This window comes from Anabrus simplex, chromosome 2 (assembly GCF_040414725.1).
Source record: "Anabrus simplex isolate iqAnaSimp1 chromosome 2, ASM4041472v1, whole genome shotgun sequence".
Lineage (NCBI taxonomy): Eukaryota > Metazoa > Arthropoda > Insecta > Orthoptera > Tettigoniidae > Anabrus > Anabrus simplex.
The window spans coordinates 641336135-641354175 of NC_090266.1; the positions used below are offsets into that span (position 1 = coordinate 641336135).

At 40.8% G+C, this 18041-nt stretch overlaps 1 protein-coding gene across 1 annotated transcript in view; it reads left to right on the forward strand.

Annotated features, from left to right (window-relative positions):
• The window catches only part of Drp1 (dynamin related protein 1), a 430863-nt gene that overhangs the window by 88979 nt on the left and 323843 nt on the right, over positions 1-18041 (forward strand). Inside the window, exon 3 of the mRNA XM_067141108.1 lies at positions 12499-12707. Coding sequence (XP_066997209.1) covers positions 12499-12707 — 209 coding nt within the window. The remainder of the gene's footprint in view (positions 1-12498; positions 12708-18041) is intronic.

Below are 18041 nucleotides of genomic sequence, written 5' to 3' on the forward strand. Positions count from 1 at the left end.
ACTCTACTACATCGAAGGTTTTCGGCGACGCAGGGTGGGAAAGATTAGGATTAGGAAGGTAGCAGCCATGACCTGAATTAAGGTACAGTCCCAGCATTTCCTGATGTGAAAATGGGGAAACTACGGAAAAACCATCTTAACGGCTGCCGATGGTGGGATTCGAACCCACCATCCCCCGAATGCAAGCGCATAGCCACGCGATATTAACCGCACGACAACTCACTCAGTCATTTTTTTAAAAGTATTTTTCTATCAGCTGAGGATTGTTTTAATAGTCATATTTTGTATAGGCTACCCGAGATGTACAGTAGCCCGCTGGTTTTCTGATTCAACATACTGTTATTGCGTCTGTCCACATATGATTGAAGTCTTGTGCAACGATGTGACATATGAACTGAGAGAATACTGAGCCGTTCTTTCCCAATATAAAACAGGTACTGTTGAGTGGTCATGAGCATGACTCATAGTCATAGGGCAGGCTAGAGTCGAGTTTAATTGTCAAATGCCAACTAAGTTATAATACTAAGATTCATTAAACTAATAAATAGTATAACCTAATAGCCTACCTACTTACTAGCTACTTCAGACTTATGTTGTGACTACCTTCTTAACACTGCAAATAAATCCATCTATTATTTAAACCTCCCTGTAAGAAGAGGACAGTGAATGCAAATGGGTATTATTTTCAAATGAGCTGAGCTCGAGAGTCCATTATAGCATACGATTCTTTCAGTGTAGCATGGCTCACTGTATGTCTCGCTGCAGTGAGCCGATAAGGAGCCGCATGTATCTTGTGTCTCACTGAGCCACGCTTGTTCACGATTCTTTCGATGTGCCATGGCTCACTGTATGTCTCGCAGCAGCGGAAGCTCGGCTCTCCGCGTGTCTAGTGAGCCGATAGGGAGCCGTGTGTATCATGTGTCTCACTGAGCCGCGCTCGTTCACGATTTTTTCGATGTGCCATGATTCACCGTCTCGCTGCAGCGGAAGCTCGGCTTTCCGTCAACGTCCAGTGAGTGCGCCACTCAGCACTGTCCGCTGGGAGTAAGCTGAATCGTGTGCCGTGAGCTCGCCGTTCCTGTGAATCGATTCATTCGGACACTTGAATGAATCGATACACTGCTTCAAATCATACATTCAGTAGCCAACACTACTGGACAGAAGTAAAGGCTCTTGCATTATCACTTACCAAAAATTGACAGGGTCTAAATGAAGCAAATATCTGTTTCAAGCACGAGATGGTGGTGTTGGCGTTAGCCATACGAGTAGGGAACAGCCACGTAAAACGCAAAAAGGCGTCAACACACACAAGTATGAAACGATGACCATTCCGAGATCTCGGGAAGGGACCGATGTAGTCTATGAACAATCTCTCCATTGGGCGAGAAGCTTGCTCGGAAGAAAAGAGACCTACATGAGTATTCGGGGCAGGTTTACTGATGTTACAAGTCTTACAGGATTTGACAAGGGTATGGATCTCACTATCCATGGATTTCCAGATGAAATGTTTACGAATTTTCTCTCTTGTTTTGAAAACGCCCAGATGACCGCCCAGTGGGGATTCATGAAAATATTTGAAGAGAGCCGGGACAAGGTTAGTTGGGACTACAATTTTGGCGTCTTTGCGACCGCGAGTCGGGCAACACAAGACACCATTCTTAAGGATGTAAGGCTTAACATGCTCACCGGATTTCATCCTGTCGATAATAGCTTTTAACTCAGCGTCGTCCTCCTGATGTTTGATTATATCTTTGAAAAGGAAGGGAGAGTCAGTCAGAACTACATTGACAAAGGCTGATACTTGTTCGGGACAGGGGTCTGCAGGCTCCGATTGAGGGTCAGAGCTGCCTGGATAGAACATCCTACTGAGGCCATCGGTCACAACGTTTTCCGTGCCACGAATGTGGCGGGCTTCAAATTGCAAGGCTGAGATGCTCACTGTCCAACGTGCTAGACAACCGGTCCTTCGTGGCTTGGCCAGTACCCAACTCAATGCCTGATTATCAGTTTCCAGATCGAAAGGAAGATGTTCCAGGTACATCTGAAGCGTTCTAAAGAGAAGACAACAGCTAAGGCTTCCAACTCATAAATGAAATAATTTCGTTCAGCAAGATTCAGGGCACGAGAAGCATAAGAAATTGGACGACGTCCTTCTTGAAATTCATGAAAAAGAACACCGGATATGCCTGAGGAAGAGGCGTCAGTCTGAAGGATGAAGTGTTTAGAAAAGTCTGGCATAGCCAGTACAGGAACGTTACATAAGGCGGATTTCAAGTCCATGAAGGCTTCGCGTTGGGCATCACCCCACACAAATTTGGCATCCTTTCTTCTCAAGGCATTTAATGAGGCTGCCCGTTCAGCAAAATTGGGAATGAATTTTTTTAAAAAATTAACCATGCCAATGAATCTGGCTACAGCCTTGACGTGTGGGAAAATTCTGGATGGCGGCAGTACGAGACTGATCGATTGAGACACCCCTCCCGACACAATACGGCCTAAGAAGGACATCTGGGGTTGTGCGAAGGAAACCTTGGTGGCCTTGAGGGTTAGGCCTGCTTTACGCAGTCTTTCAAGCACTTCGTTGAGATGGACAAGGTGTTCCTCAAAGGTTTCTGCTACCTATATATAACCGGTACTTCAGCGGCTACATAAACACAGTTAAAGGGAGGAAAGTAAATCAAATTACAAGGTACCTAAAGACTATACACACCGTAATCATGTAATGAACTCTGGCGAAAACAGCAGAAGTAAGTATCAGTGGGGGCAACTTGACGGTAACAAACACAGGAACGTGGGACGTAACTGGGAACCTGCCAGGGGCATGGATATGTCTAGTTTGCGGTTTGGAAAAATTAACAGTGATCTTTGATTTTCAAAATATTATTTGCAAAATGGACTTTACAAAATAAATAAATTACAGTTTCAGTCAATGTGGAAAATGCCGATACACCTTTCGTAAGATACAGATACATGTTCTTAGAGACACATAAGTTATATATTCTTTGACGAGAGCTTCCTACAAGTTCAAAGAGTTAAGCAAGTACATCTCAGTACAAATCAAATTCCACAAATACAATAGTGAAGGTAAGAGGAAGCACAAAAGCTTGTAGTCCCTTTAGTCACATATTACGTGAAATCAAAACCAGCTTTTCACATCTGATCAAAAGAGTGGCGATTAGGGCAAACTCTTGTGATACACCAACGAAAATTAAATGGAACTTAAAACGCACAGAAAGCAACCGCGCTTTTCCCAAGGCTGCCCATGGTGGTACCGAGGAGATGTTCACGACGTCATAAACTTCGGCAGGCTCAGCAGGCCAAGACCAAGACGGCTCAGAGACTTAAGACCTTAGACCTCTCGTGAAATGCTGCCTAGCCCCTTTTAAAGGGGACCCTGCTGTTGGAGTACCAAATCAGAACACAGGAGCTTGCCCGGATTGACCAATCACAACACTTACTTCAGTCGTGATGTTTAAATACTTTCTCGAATACATACGATCGCGAATCTTCCAATTCCAGAATAGTCAGAACGTACTTTCTAGAATACATAACTAACAAAGGCTAACACACCCTGTTCAAAAATTCATGTCACAACTTTCTGGACAGTTCCAGTGAATATAGAAATGGAATCTACTAGTTACAAATACCATATGTTACCAAAATATTTACACTGTACAGGTTAGGTAATTACATGGGAATACAAATAAAACATTCTATCACCACACTTCAGATCATACAGTAAGTACTACTTAACAAGGTTTACAAATAAAATCTTCTCTAACACTTTCCACTTCCAATATATTCTACACCTGTGTCATTTAGAACCACAAAAATCTTAAAAATGAAAAATCTGCTTTTAGTCCCTTTCTGCACAATGGGTCACACATGAACATATTTGCTGATTTATTGGTCTTTATGGAAATTTTTTGGCAGTGGGCAAATTGCAAAGGGTCTGTACCATAATTAAGGCCATGGTTGCTTCCTTTCCGCTACTAGCTCTTCCCTGTCCCATCGTCGCCACAAGATCTATTTGTGTCGGTATGCCGGAAAGCAAATTACAAAAATGTTAAAAAGTTGTCAGAGCAGAACTTTGTGGTGCACCATGAGTACCTGATATAGAAAGAACCTCAAAATATGTTGCAAAAGATAACTCCAGGGATGTGAAAAGTACAATGCTTAAAAACTTCAAACCATTCAATGGGATTATAAAATGGTTATCAAATCGTATCTTTGAACTGCAGTGACTGAAACTGATTGTAGAGAAATGAATGGGCTGAGCTGAGTGGCTCATATGGTTGAGGTACTGGTCTACTGACCCCAACTTGGCAGGTTCAATCCTGTTTCAGTCCAGTGGTATTTGAAAGTAGATTTACTGGAACATAAAAGAACTCCTGCGGGACTAAATTGTGGCACCTCAGCGTCTCCAAAAAACATAAAAAGCAAATCACATTATTATAGAAATGAATGCAGAGTGGCTATGGTACCTCTGTCATGAAGTTTTAAATGGAAATAGTCATCCTTGATTGCATAATCCAATATAATCCTCCAGTATGTTTTGTGTTGTCTGAAAAAGAATACATCCAAAGGTTGAATCATAACAGTAGTTCCTTTTGGAATTTGTCAGACTTCCACAGTCTTCCCAGCCAGAGCTATTGTTGTTTGCACTTGTTCATTGTTAAACGATGTCTAGCCATCCCCATAAGTATATTCCTGTTACCTGTATATCACCAATAGCAATACATGTACTATTCATGTTGCTGTTGTAATCCCATTTTACCAGAGGTTGATGAAGTAACTTGTAGATTTCTAAATCTCTGCACTAATCCATTAAATACAATTTGTAATGTGATGGTTTCTATTCCTTTGTTTTCTTTGAGGGCAATGAAGAACTTACTAGGTAATGCTCCCTGTAAACTAATGAAGGTAATTATTGTGTAGGAATATTTACGGCAGCATCTTCAATTTTCTTTCTGTTTTTGTAGAGCCAAAAGTTCTTTGGCAATGCATTTCAAGTTGAAAACTAATTTGATCAGCATTACAGGCATAAGTGTAGTCAACAGTGGTTAAAATCTGTTGTATGTTGCTAACATAGTCTGCAGCAGGTTGCACTATGTGTGGCTGGCGTTTGTTTTAAACTCTTGTTTTAAAGTTGTAACTTTCCGTAGGCTTTTATTGTAATTTTGTTGAAGTTCAATAGCTGTGTATCAGAGCCTTTGAAATCTACATACATGAAACTGAGTATAGTTTGTTTTCTTGCAATGGTTTAGGTTTAAACTGGAGATGTCTACTTGTTAATTTCTATGCAGCTGACGAGTGTAGTGTACCGTATGGTATAAAATATACAGATCTAATGCTGAACTGCAAACCCTTGCCGGTCATGTGAGCATTAGTACTGTTTGTTAAAATGCTAGAGTAGTGGTTATGCAATCAATCACAAGTGGTTTCCTGGGCAAGTTGTAATGAAAACAGTTTAATTTTAAAGCTATCCTGAAATATATATACTGTAAAACCTGCCTGAACTGGAACATGACCAGTATTTTTTAAAATCTCTGTTGCAGGGTACTTCCAGTGTACATAATGTTGTCTATACTAATATTATAAAGAGGAAAAAAATTGTTTGTAATGAATAGACTCAAAAACTACTGAACCGATTTTAAAAATTTCTTCACCTATAGAAAGCTACATTGCCAGGGAGTAACATGGGCTGTATTTTATTTTCAAAACAATTAGAGGTGGGGGGGGGGGAGATATAAAAATAATAGGCTAATATAGGCAAAATATCGAATTTGTCATATAAAGACGAGACAGAGCTCAATTTAATCCTCTTGACACAAAGAACAAAACTCTGTAAGCCCTACGGGCCCGAAAACCATGTTTTAAGGCCGTAAAGCCAACCATTACTGAGATATTGGCACCACACTGCCCCTGCTCTAGGAATCGGATAAAAGAAATGAACTGCTGTAACCATGGCAACGTCAATTCCAGGATTCTACAGCAGCGAGATTATGCATGTACGTTTAAGCATAGCTGCCAACCAAAATTGGTACACAATTGGGCGGGGTGTGTGTGTGTGTGTGTGTGTGTGCGCGCGCGCGTGCGTGCGTGTGTGTGTGTGTGTGTGTGTGTGTGTGTGTGACATCTCCTCTTAAACCACTGGAACATTTTCAACCAAACTTGGTACACCTATTACTTACTATCGGGAGACGAGCACTGTGGGGGTAAGCCATCCCTAGCGCCCTTAAGGGAGTGGGGTCAGGGGGGTTAGTTATAAAAATAATCGAGAATAGTGTCGAATTCATAGTTTTCGGGGTTGCTGAGTTGAAAAGTAATTCTCCAGAATTTTTTTAAGTCCAAGTTCAGTCCCCTTTTAGGTGGGGAGCGAATGGGGGGTGAGATATAGAAATAATTAAAAACAGTTTCGAATCCATAGATTTCAGGGTCTTTGAGATGAATAGTAATACTCCAAATTTTTTTACAGGTCCAAGTGGGGGGAGGGGGTGAGATATAAAAATAATCGAAAAACTATATATAAAATATTTTCTTCTTCTTCTTCTGCATCTTACTATTTATAAAAATGGATGTATGTGTGTGCGTGGGTGTGTAAATGACTCATCTCCTCCTAAACCACTGGAGCAATTTCACCAAACTTGATACACTTATCAATTAGTATCAGGTGACAAACCGCGTGGGGGTAAGACACCCCTAGCACCCTTATGGAATTGGGCGAGGGGGGATGTAAAAATAATCTAGAATAGTATCGAATCCATAGTTTTCGTGGTCGCTGAAATGAATAGTGACACTCCGAATTTTTTGAAGTTCATGTTCCACCTCCTTTGGGGTGAGGGTGAGGGGGGAGTGAGATATGAAAAGAATCGAAAACAGTGTCGAATCTACAGTTTTCGGGGTCACTGAGATGAATGGTGATAATCCAGATTTGTTATCTCTTAGGGGTGGGGGGCGAGAGGGGGACAGTCTCATTGACAGTTGAAATCCTGTACGTCGTATCTATAGTGTGACGGCTAAATACATATAGTTATCACTTATTAATTTTTGACAGGATCAAATACTTCCCAGTCGATTCGAGCTTCCATAAAGACGAAGTTTTACTCGAAAATTAAATAGTCTAAAACTTGAAATCAAACGCATCTAAATAATTCTTAAACTACATTATAGATTGTAACGTATCAATCTGCAAGTCAAAAAGTAATTCTATAAAAATTCACTTCACACACAACTAACTGGTAATGCAAATCTTAAAGGGAAATATTCAGAAACTATCCGGGCAACGCCTGGTACTACAGCTAGTGTTTTAAAACTTCAAAAAATTAAAAAATTTAAAAATGTATTAGTTTTGTTCCCTCAGTTGACTTGAATGGTTTGAATCTCTCCTAATTTCTCTTGTCCTCGCAGTCTTTCAGAGCATATTGTCATAACATCCCCACAGAAACACATTTATTTTTCTACCACTTTTCCCATGCTTGAGGGGTCGTCGGTGTGAATTCTATCGAACGTATGGAATTGGCCATGTTTTACGACGGGATGGCCTTCCTGACGCCAACCCTTTGTGGAGGGATGCAATCACTATTGCATGTTTTTGTTGTTGTTGGTAGTGTGGTGTGTTGTCTGGATATGAAAGGGAGAGTGTTGGGATAAACACAAACGCCCAGTCGCTGAGCCAGAAAATCAGTCAGATGCAATTGAAATCCCCCAACAGGCCAGGAATCAAATCCGGGACCTGAACTGAAGGCCTCAATACTGACCATTCAGCCAAAGAATGGGACCTCCACAGAAATTCAGTATGAAACTGAATTAAGAAATCACTGTGGTTCACAGTTTTATTCCCTCCATTCTGCACCAGTTGCTTGCCAGCACAAAACTGAGAATAAAAGCGTAACTACCCTGCAATGTGCATTGCAAGTGGGATGGAAGGATTAATGGTACACTACTTCCATCCCAGTAGGGTCAGGAAACTTGCGTATTCTTCTATAGCATAAAAGAGAGAGTACTCTGCCAAAAATACTATCGAATCTACCAGGGTTCTTGAAAAAGACAGTCAACGAGGGTGAATTTAATGGTTTCAGCAAGACCAAGTACACTCTGTCTCAAAAGTAATGCATTGCGTGCTATTGTCATTAGGAAATGGGAGATGACTCAACAGTTATGCTTAAATTGTTCTGTTTCCATCAGGTTATTTATGCAAATAGTATCTAAAAATTTGTTTAGTTTCCACATAATGCTGCTCAATCTTCTCTTGCAAGAAAACCCTCTCTTTTAATTAATCCACTTATAAAAATCATGTGGAGTTTAGTGAAGGGATTCTTACTAATAACATTGACTTACTTGACTTGTTACATTGAATTCCTGGGGAGTAGCATAGGGCTGAAACCAAGTTTAACCATCTAGTCCCATGCTGAGCTATTTGATTTAGATTTCTCCAGGGATAACCTATCTGTAGAATCTTCTCCACATCCTCTTAGATCTTCCTGTTCTCTGCTGTACTTGCAGATTATACTGTAGGGCTTGTTTGGTGGGGGTGTTGTCATATTTTCAGAATGTGTGTCAGTCCACTACCATTTCCTTCTCTTGGTCTGCTGGTCGATAGGTTCTTGATGTGATCTTTTCCACAGTTTCTCATTGGACTCTATGTTCGGCCTGTGTATGCCTAGGATACTTCTAAGATATTTGTTAATGAATATGTGGATTCTTCTAGTGAGCTCCTTCGTTACCTTCCAAGTTTCAAAGGCATACAGCAAGACAGACTTTACATTGCTATTAAAGCTCCAGTTTGGTTCCAATATGGGGTTCTCTTGACCTCTATATGGGATGAAGCATCATGAAGACGCCCTTGGCTTTGTTTATACGGCTAGCAGCATCCTCGTCTGCACCTCCATTAGCTGTTATGATGCTTACCAAATACCAGAAACTGTCAACCCTCTTTGTGGTCTGTTCATCAACCTGCAGGGTGCAGTGTTGCGATTCCTGAAGTGCATATCCTTAGTCTTCTTAGTGTTGATCTTCAACCCAACTCTCTCTGCCTCAGCCTTAAGTTATTTCCATATCCTCACAGCTGTGTGCCAGCAAGCATATGTTGTTGGCAAAATCCAAGACCTCGAGGCGTTGTGAAAGATTCTCTGAATATACCCTACCAACAATTCATTGCACTAGTCGTGACAATGTCTAGAACCATGAGGGATAAGATGGGTGAGAGCAGGCGTCCTTGTTTCACTCCTGTGTTCACTTCAATCAGTTCTGTCAGGTAACCTGTGTGTTCAACCTGGCGTGTGTAGTTTTTATCCATGCTCCGAATCAGACTGCTGGACTGAGTGGCTCAGACGGTTGAAGCCTTCTGACCCCAACTTGGCAGGTTCGATCCTGGGTCAGTGCGGTGGTATTTGAAGGTGCTGAAATACATCAGCCTCGTGTCTGTAGATTTATTGGCATGTAAAGGAACTCCTGCGGGAAAATTTTTTGGCATCTCGGGGTCTCCAAAAACCGTAGAAGCAGTTATTGGGACATAAAGCTAATACCATTATTATTACGAATCAGACTGTAAGTTACTTGGGAATGCCAAAGGTCTTCAAGGCTCTCCAGATTGTAGTCCAAGTGATACTGTCACACGCCTTTTCAAAATTGACCAAGAACATGGAGAGGTATAAGTGGTATTCTGTTGATTGTTCTGAAATTATTTGTAGTACATTGATCTGGTCAATATGTGAGTGCCCTCTCGGAAGCCTGTATGATCCTTCCTCATTTTTCTGTCCACACAAGGTTCAATCCAGTCCAGGACGATACACGAAAGAATCTTTCTAGACACTGACAGCAGTGTAATGCCATGCCAGTTGTCACAAACAGATAGGTCACCTCTCTTTGGAAGCTTTATTAACAGGTCCTTTCTCTGTTGTTTAGGAAGCTCCTCTTTTTCCCAAATGGCTGTGAGTAGTAGAAGAAGCATATCTGCAGTTGTACTGAAGTCTGCTTTAAGAACTTCAGGAATGATATTGTCTAGTCCTGCAGCTTTACCATTTTTTCAGGGGTGTGGTGGCTTTGATTACCTCTTACTTGGTTGGTGGGTCTGTACAGATCTCTCAATCCTCTGGCATGTCCTTCTCCTGTTCCTTGACCACCTCATTCCTCAAAAATGCTGTTTCAAGACATTGGCAAAGTGTACTCTCCATCTCTTCAACTGTTCTTTTTGAGAAGAAAGAAGGTTGCCATCCTTGTTCTTCATTGGCTTATGGCTGTTGAATTTTTTGTTAGCAAGTTCGTCTCATAATAATATAAAACTTTCTGGTATCCCCTACTTCCACTGCAAGCTTAGATTCTGTGGTTAAGTTGTTTACAAGATCCTCTTTCTCTTCAGAAACTAGTTTTTACTGTTCGATTGATTGCATTGTAGTCCTTATGTGCCCTCTCTTTAGCTGCTTGTGTTTATGCTGCATTTTTCTTAGCTTTGGCAACTTTCCTCTTGTGGACTAAGTTCCATTCAGGTTGTCCTCTCTGTTTGATTCCAAAGTACTGCTTTTCAGGTTGTATTGAAGGTTCAGTTGGTCAGCATTCTCAGTTTCTCCAAGTTTGGCCAGTTCCTTGAAATGGTTCTGCAGTTTAATCCAGTACAGGACGATACCATGAAATAATCTTACTAGGCACTGACAGCAGTGTAATGCCTCTTTAATTGGGGCTTTTTTCAGCCTCTTGGTGTTGTACTTCAACCTCTTGCATCTTTCTGGTTTTCCAACGGTTGCTATTTTAATGCACACAAGCACTGTGACAAGATGGTAGTTGCTACGGGCATTTGCTCCTCTTCTGTTTCCACATCAGCAGAGAGATTCCAGTTCCTTTTTATAGCGAAGTGGTCTATCTGGTTTTCAGCCTTATGATCAGGGGAAATCCAGGTAACCTTATGGCATTCCCTGTGAGGAAAGATCATACCTCCTACAACCAACCCAAACATTCCACACAAATCAATTAATCACTCTTATTATCATTTTGTATCCCTGTACCAAGTCTTCCAGTGATATGTTCCAGGCTTTGATTTTTGGCTCGAATCTTTACATACTATCAAGATGTCCCCTTCCCCATACACTGTGCAGTGTGTCATGTAGTTTACTGTAAACATTGTCTTATTCTTCTTCTGCAGCCATCGCAGTGGGCGCATAGCATTGCACTGTAGTGCTGGGTTTTGCTTTGGGTGCAAATCAATCAGTGATGATCCGTTCTGGTGCTAGATGCCATTCTGATAAGCTCTTCTTTGCCATGTTACTCACGAGGATGGCTACTCTCTCACTGTGGCTACCATCATCTCGACCAGAATATAACAAAGTGTTTTTCATCTCTGGTCTTAACTTCTCATCTCAGCAAGACCCAAAATTGCCAGGTGATATTGTATCATTTCTCTAGTTATTTCTTCAAGTTTCCCAGTCTGCCACATGGTCTGAACGTTCCAAAAACCAATTTGATTTTCTCTCTCTCTCATTATTTTTTTAAAAATGACATGTACCTCTAGAATCCATCCATCTATTTCTTGTTCTGGTTTCTTTGATTTTGATATTCGGGCTAACTTAGGTTATCATCCTAAGCCCACTATCCTGGTAGGGAGCTGTCCCTTTTTTTTTTTTTTTTTGCCCCAAGACAGGTAGATGTTATGGCGACAGTGGGATAGGAAAGGCCTAGGAATGGGAAGGAAGCGACCGAGGCCTTAATTAAGGTACAGCGCTAGCATTTGCCCAGTGTGAACGTGGGGAATCCATGGAAAACCATCTTCAGGACTGCTGACATTGGGATTCAGACACACTACTGGATGCAAGCTGACAGCCACGTGACCCAAACCATACAGCCACTTGCTTGGTATTACTGCTCCCAGGCTTGTGCAAATTTCCATCCTGTAGGGATCCATCTCTCACCCACAAGGCAGTGGTTACAGTCCGATTCACCCAGTAAAGCAGGGGTGCCTCTTCCGTGAGCTTCACCATACCATGATCTACTCTTTCCGCCTTTGCTACCGTTAAGATATTCACCACAGCCTCATTAGCACCACTTTTCAGGATTCATGTAAGGCCTTCACAGCTACCGTAGCAGTCCCAGGGGGCACACTAAGTCTCTGCTGTACTTCATCCCCCACAAGCACATCCCTCCTTCATGCCGTTACCCGTCTCCCACGATTTGGATGAGGAGTTCGACTTACAGGAGACGTTAATAACATTGCTCTATAATATTTCTTAACCTCTTTCTATAGTAACATGATCTGTGAATCTTATTGAAAAAGAGACAAATGATGCTCTTTTCCAAAGGCAGTGGTGTATGGAGGTGTTTGGGTATTTGTTTTCTTTTTGACTGTTTGACAACAATTTTCTTTACAGTAATTTTGATTCTCTTATTTCTAATAGCTCTTCTGTACTGTCATGCTCATGATATCAATAACCTTTTCGAGCACTTCACTTATATATATATGTTCATTGTGTGACCCATTCTGTGTCATTATGTTATATTATGGTTTTACAGGAACCCTGGAGTTAGAAGAATGGGGACAATTCCTTCATGCCAAGGGCAAGGTCTTCGAAGACTTCGATAAAATTAGAGAAGAAATTGAAGCTGAAACAGAACGGAAGGCAGGACGAAATAAAGGAATTTGTCCAGAGCCTGTTAGTCTGAAAATTTATTCAACTCGAGTTGTAAATCTTACTTTAGTTGATTTGCCTGGTATCACAAAGGTATGTTTTCACATAGTAAGCTGAATGTATTGTGGATTGTGTATATCACTAATTGCACTAAATCATAATCATATTGTTCAAGTGAATCTCTTTAAAGTCAATGCAGGTCACTGAATATATTCTAGTTAAATTATAGTTCAGATATTCTAGTCAAATTAGTTCACACTCCAAACTGGCTGATATTTAGATATTTATGAGGGAAAATATTTGTCTTCTATTGTTTGCTTAGCTGAGTTTAGAAAATGTTTTTACCAGATTTGTTCTTATTTTAGAGGGTTGTTTTAACCCTTAGCCCGCCTTTTTTTTCCGAACACTCCTGCCACTCCAGCTCCATTTAAGAATCTGCTTGCAGAGGGATAAGAGACAGCACGAACATATGGACAGCATATTTATCAAAATCAAATAAAGCAAACGCAAAATAAATATAATACAAGTATAATACAATATTCAAGTGCATTGTTCAGCACTTAAGTCTGAAATCTTTTTATCTATAATTGTGCATTGTGTGGAACTTATCAAAACACTCACCAGGATGTAATCCAGGCATTTTCTACAAGTATTGTAGAAAAACACTGTCTCACATCATAATTCAGGCTTACTGTTCATTACCATATTTAGGATTATGCCTAAAAATGCTTTGAATTCAGGAAGAGTAACATCTATCCATGACCTCCAAATAGATACACGTCTGAGGGGCGTAACCTTTCGAATATTCACACCTGCATACCGGTTAGTCCCGCGCTAAATTTCCGAAAATAACTTGTCAGTCATGAATAATTGGAAAATGTCACATTCATTCTCAGGTTTAGTCCCTTGCGGAGGCTTGTAACCTGACGTACCTGTAAATGGGGTTCTTTTGAGTCCAAGTCCGTGTCACAGTATTTCCTCCAGCCATCAGTAGAGGTATCAGCACTGCCATTCTCATTATCAGATTCTTCATCACTCAACTCACCAACACAGTGTAGTTCCACAATATCTTCCTCACCACTTAATTGAAAATCACTCTCACTATCGCTGAAATCAACGTCACTTTCATGTAAAAGTCTAGCTATTTCCTTCTCATGCTGCTCAAACGAAGCCATGTTGCTAAACAGCGTCTGTTTACAAACCTGCATGGACTTCAAAGAATGCCTATAAAGCCTGATTTTGAAGAGATTATAGCTATACATGGCTTCAAATTGTTGTTGAAAGATGGCAGTGGCTTACTGTGCCTGTAATTCATGCGTGCGGAACCCGACTAAGGAGTTATAAAAGGAAGAAAATCATGTCGCGCATCGCCTGACATAGGATCTATGCGGGATATTCTCGTTGTTGGGCAGGGCCTGCTGCGTAAGTGCTAAGGGTTAAGTTTCACATTCCAATATAAAGTTTTATACCCCATAAGCTAACATTGACTAACAAGAAAAGCAATTTCTGTGTTTCACACTATTTGTCTCTTGGAAAATATTGGGCAAGTTGGCCGTGCGGTTAGGGGCGCGCGGCTGTGAGCTTGCATCCGGGAGATACTGGGTTCGAACCTCACTGTTGGCAGCCATGAGGTTGGTTTTCCGTGATTTCCCCATTTTTACACCAGGCAAATGCGGCTGTACCTTAAGGAAAGCCACGCCTGCTTCTTTCCCACTTCTAGGCCATTCCTATCCCATCGTCACAATAAGACCTATCTGTGTTGGTGCAACATAAAGCAACAGGTAAAAAGGAAAATCATCGGAACAGGAACAGGAGGAATAACAATTTTGAGTTTTTGATCCTGTTGAGAAGGGTATCAAAAAACACAATTTTTCAATGAATAAGGCTGAATTGCCTTGCCAGCAGAAAGGTTATTGATTATTTCATGAAGTTCAGACTCCTCCTTTTGATATTTGGCTATGTTGTGGTACATAAGTGGAGCATTAGATAAAACAGCATTTACAAGATCGGAAACACAAAATGAAGAACAGGGCAGTACAGAAGGTACATTGTTGTCAGTTTCAACAGGGTTATTAGAAAACATGCGGCTTACTATTGGCAGTCACATTATCTGAGTCTCTAATATGGTGCATATCAAATTGAAAGATTGAAATTCTAATGGCCCAGCTTGCCAAACGACCGGAATGATGAGGTTTACCTAACACCCAACCAAGCACTTAGTTGTCCGTCCCAAGTTCAAATTGGACATGTTCCAAGTTCATTCTGAACTTCAAACCAAACCAAACCCCATGGCACTACAGCCCTTGAAGGGCCTTGGCATGCTAAGCAACCGCTGCTCAGCCCTAAGGCCTGCAGATTACGAGGTGTCGTGTGGTCAGCACGACGAATCCCCTCGGCCGTTATTCTTGGCTTTCTAGACCGGGGCCGCTATCTTGCTGTCAGATAGCTCCTCAATTCTAATCACGTAGGCTGAGTGGACCTCGAACCAGCCCTCAGGTCCAGGTAAAGATCCCTGACCTGACCGGGAATCGAACGCGGGGCCTCCAGATAAGAGGCAGGCACGCTACCCCTACACCACGGGGCCAGCCATTCTGAACTTCTCCAGAGCAAAGAGGTCAGCTGGACCTTCTGGCTCATAAACAGAATACTGGGCTTCTTGAGAAGAGAGGGCCCTGAAAGCATAAGCTGTTGAGAGCCTTCCTGACACAGAAACTTGAAGCTAAGCAGCTGCATCTGCTGATGAACAAGCATCATTCTGCACAAGGAACCTTTCTAAACAGTCGGGCATAGCCAGAACAGAGGCATTGCATAAGGCAAGTTTGAGGTTCTCAAATGCTGCTTGTTGGGAAGGACCCCACACAAATTTCACTCCCTTATGACTTAGAAGATTAAGAGGAGGAGCATGGCGAAGAAACTTGGGAATACTTGTGCTCGGGCGGTTTGGACTATGTAATCTACCAGTGGTACCTAACCTGTTCGAAAAGAGATCCTCACTGGGACTACGTGTAAGTAGAGTAGCACCCTCCTCCACAGAATTTTCACTGAGCACGCTCAGAATGTTTTAGGCAATTGTCGGATCTATGCGCATAACAGAGTCCCACTTCGATTTGACAGCCGAGGGACTCCTTGGAAACAACTTGGTGAATAAAATGGAATTCCATGGGTAGCTATCAATATTTATGGGGATTATGGCCAGAAGAAAGAAAATAGAACTTCGCTGCATCAGCAAAGAGGATGCATCTCTGTGTTAGGAGTTAATGAAATTTGGGTAAGGAGATATTATGAGAAAGAGAGAGGAGATTATAAAGTGTTGATGGGTGTTAAAAAGGAAAGAGCAGGGTGTGGGGTAGGCCTGTTCTTAAGGAATGTTATTGCACGCAACATATTTTTTTGTTACGCACGTAAATGAACGAATGATGTGGGTAGTACATGTTATGAGTCTCATGATAGCAGTATTGGAGTACAGAATGTAAAAGTTTGAAACAAATTTATTTAAAAATCACCATTCCAATACTTTAAAATCTCTAAGTCTAAGATGCAAATACTACATACATGTTAAAATGGAACACGTTTTGCTTAGGCTTTGTAAGCATCTTCAGCCATACTTAATCTAAAGCTAAGTCAGGGCTCTGAACTGGGTTTCTCATTAAAGTATAATAATACAAGATAAAACAGTCGTAAAATCTAGTTTGTGGAAAAAGCAATATTTAAATGCAAATGAAATTCAATAATGAACTTGTCATAGTATTATATGTACATGGAATGAATACTAGTTTTCATCTAAAAAAGTACACGTTAGTTATTTGTAGAATGAGACAGTCATAATGATCTGACATGCATTTGGATTGTACAGATTGCTTGACGTTAATGAAGCGTGGATTAATTAAAAATGTCGAAAAATAAAACTTCGAGCGTTGTTGACTGAGAATCAGGTATGTAGAATACAGTAGAGTTGTTGACTCCAAGTGGTTGCGTAATAAGGTCAAAAGGCGCTTGAAGCATCAGTATAGAAGTGTTGTGTCTCCTTCTAGACTAATCTTTGTAATAGATTGTAGTCGCGAGCTGTCTAGCATAGATTCAACAAATTTGGTGTTCAATAAAGCCTTAGATGTGGGAGAATTCGCAATGTGGCGCGTGTTGAAAACTGAAATGTGTAAGAAAATAAATGTAAGTTTTGAAGCATAGAGAACATTCTATTAATGAGTGAAAGTTTAACAACACTTACCCCTAGTGTTGACAGAGAGGTGACTAGTCTTGTTGGTTGTCTGAGATGATCTGGCAGTTGTTATTCTACTGCTAAGTGTATTGTACATACATGTTAAAATGTTCCATAACTTTACCACGATTGAACAAGACCTTCATATTATAAAACACGTCAACAAGAGTAAACTGATGACCGAGTTTGAAAACGCTTACATTTTTCTAGACCAGCATTATAACATTAATAGTAATCTAAATGATGTTCTTGACACAAATAGCCCATTAATTGAACAAATCCCTAAATTACTCACAGTCTTCAACATAAATACAAATAACTTCATGAAAATATTTAATTATTAACACGTCAGCAATTTCCATAACGCAATAATAGCTACTCCCAAGTCACCGATTCACGCCACACCCCCTCCACCTACTCCTAATGTCCTCAATGCTCCGCCTACCTCCCCTCTCCTGACTCATTCTCCGCCTTCACAGACACACCCCTACAATACACGTAGCAGTAGAATAACAACTGCCAGATCATCTCAGACAACCAACAAGACTAGTCACCTCTCTGTCAACACTAGGGGTAAGCGTTGTTAAACTTCCACTCATTAATAGAATGTTCTCTATGCTTCAAAACTTACATTTATTTTCTTACACATTTCAGTTTTCAACACGCGCTACATTGCGAATTCTCCCACATCTAAGGCTTTATTGAACACCCTATTTGTTGAATCTATGCTCGACAGCTCGCGACTACAATCTATTACAAAGTTTATTCTGGAAGGAGAGACAACACTTCTATACTGATGCTTCAAGCGCCTCTTGACCTTATTACGCAACCACTTGGAGTCAACAACTCTACTGTATTCTACGTACCTGATTCTCAGTCAACAACGCTCGAAGTTTTATTTTTCGACATTTTTAATTAATCCACGCTTCATTAATATCAAGCAATCTGAACAATCCAAATGTGTGTCAGATCATTATGACTGTCTCGTTCTACAAATAACTAACGTGTACTTTTTTAGATGAACACTAGTATTCATTCCATGTACATATAATACTATGACAAGTTCATTATTGAATTTCATTTGCATTTAAATATTGCTTTTTCCACAAACTAGATTTTATGACTCTTTTATCTTGTATTATTATACTTTAATGAGAAACCCAGTTCAGGGCCCTGACTTAGCTTTAGATTAAGTATGGCTGAAGATGCTT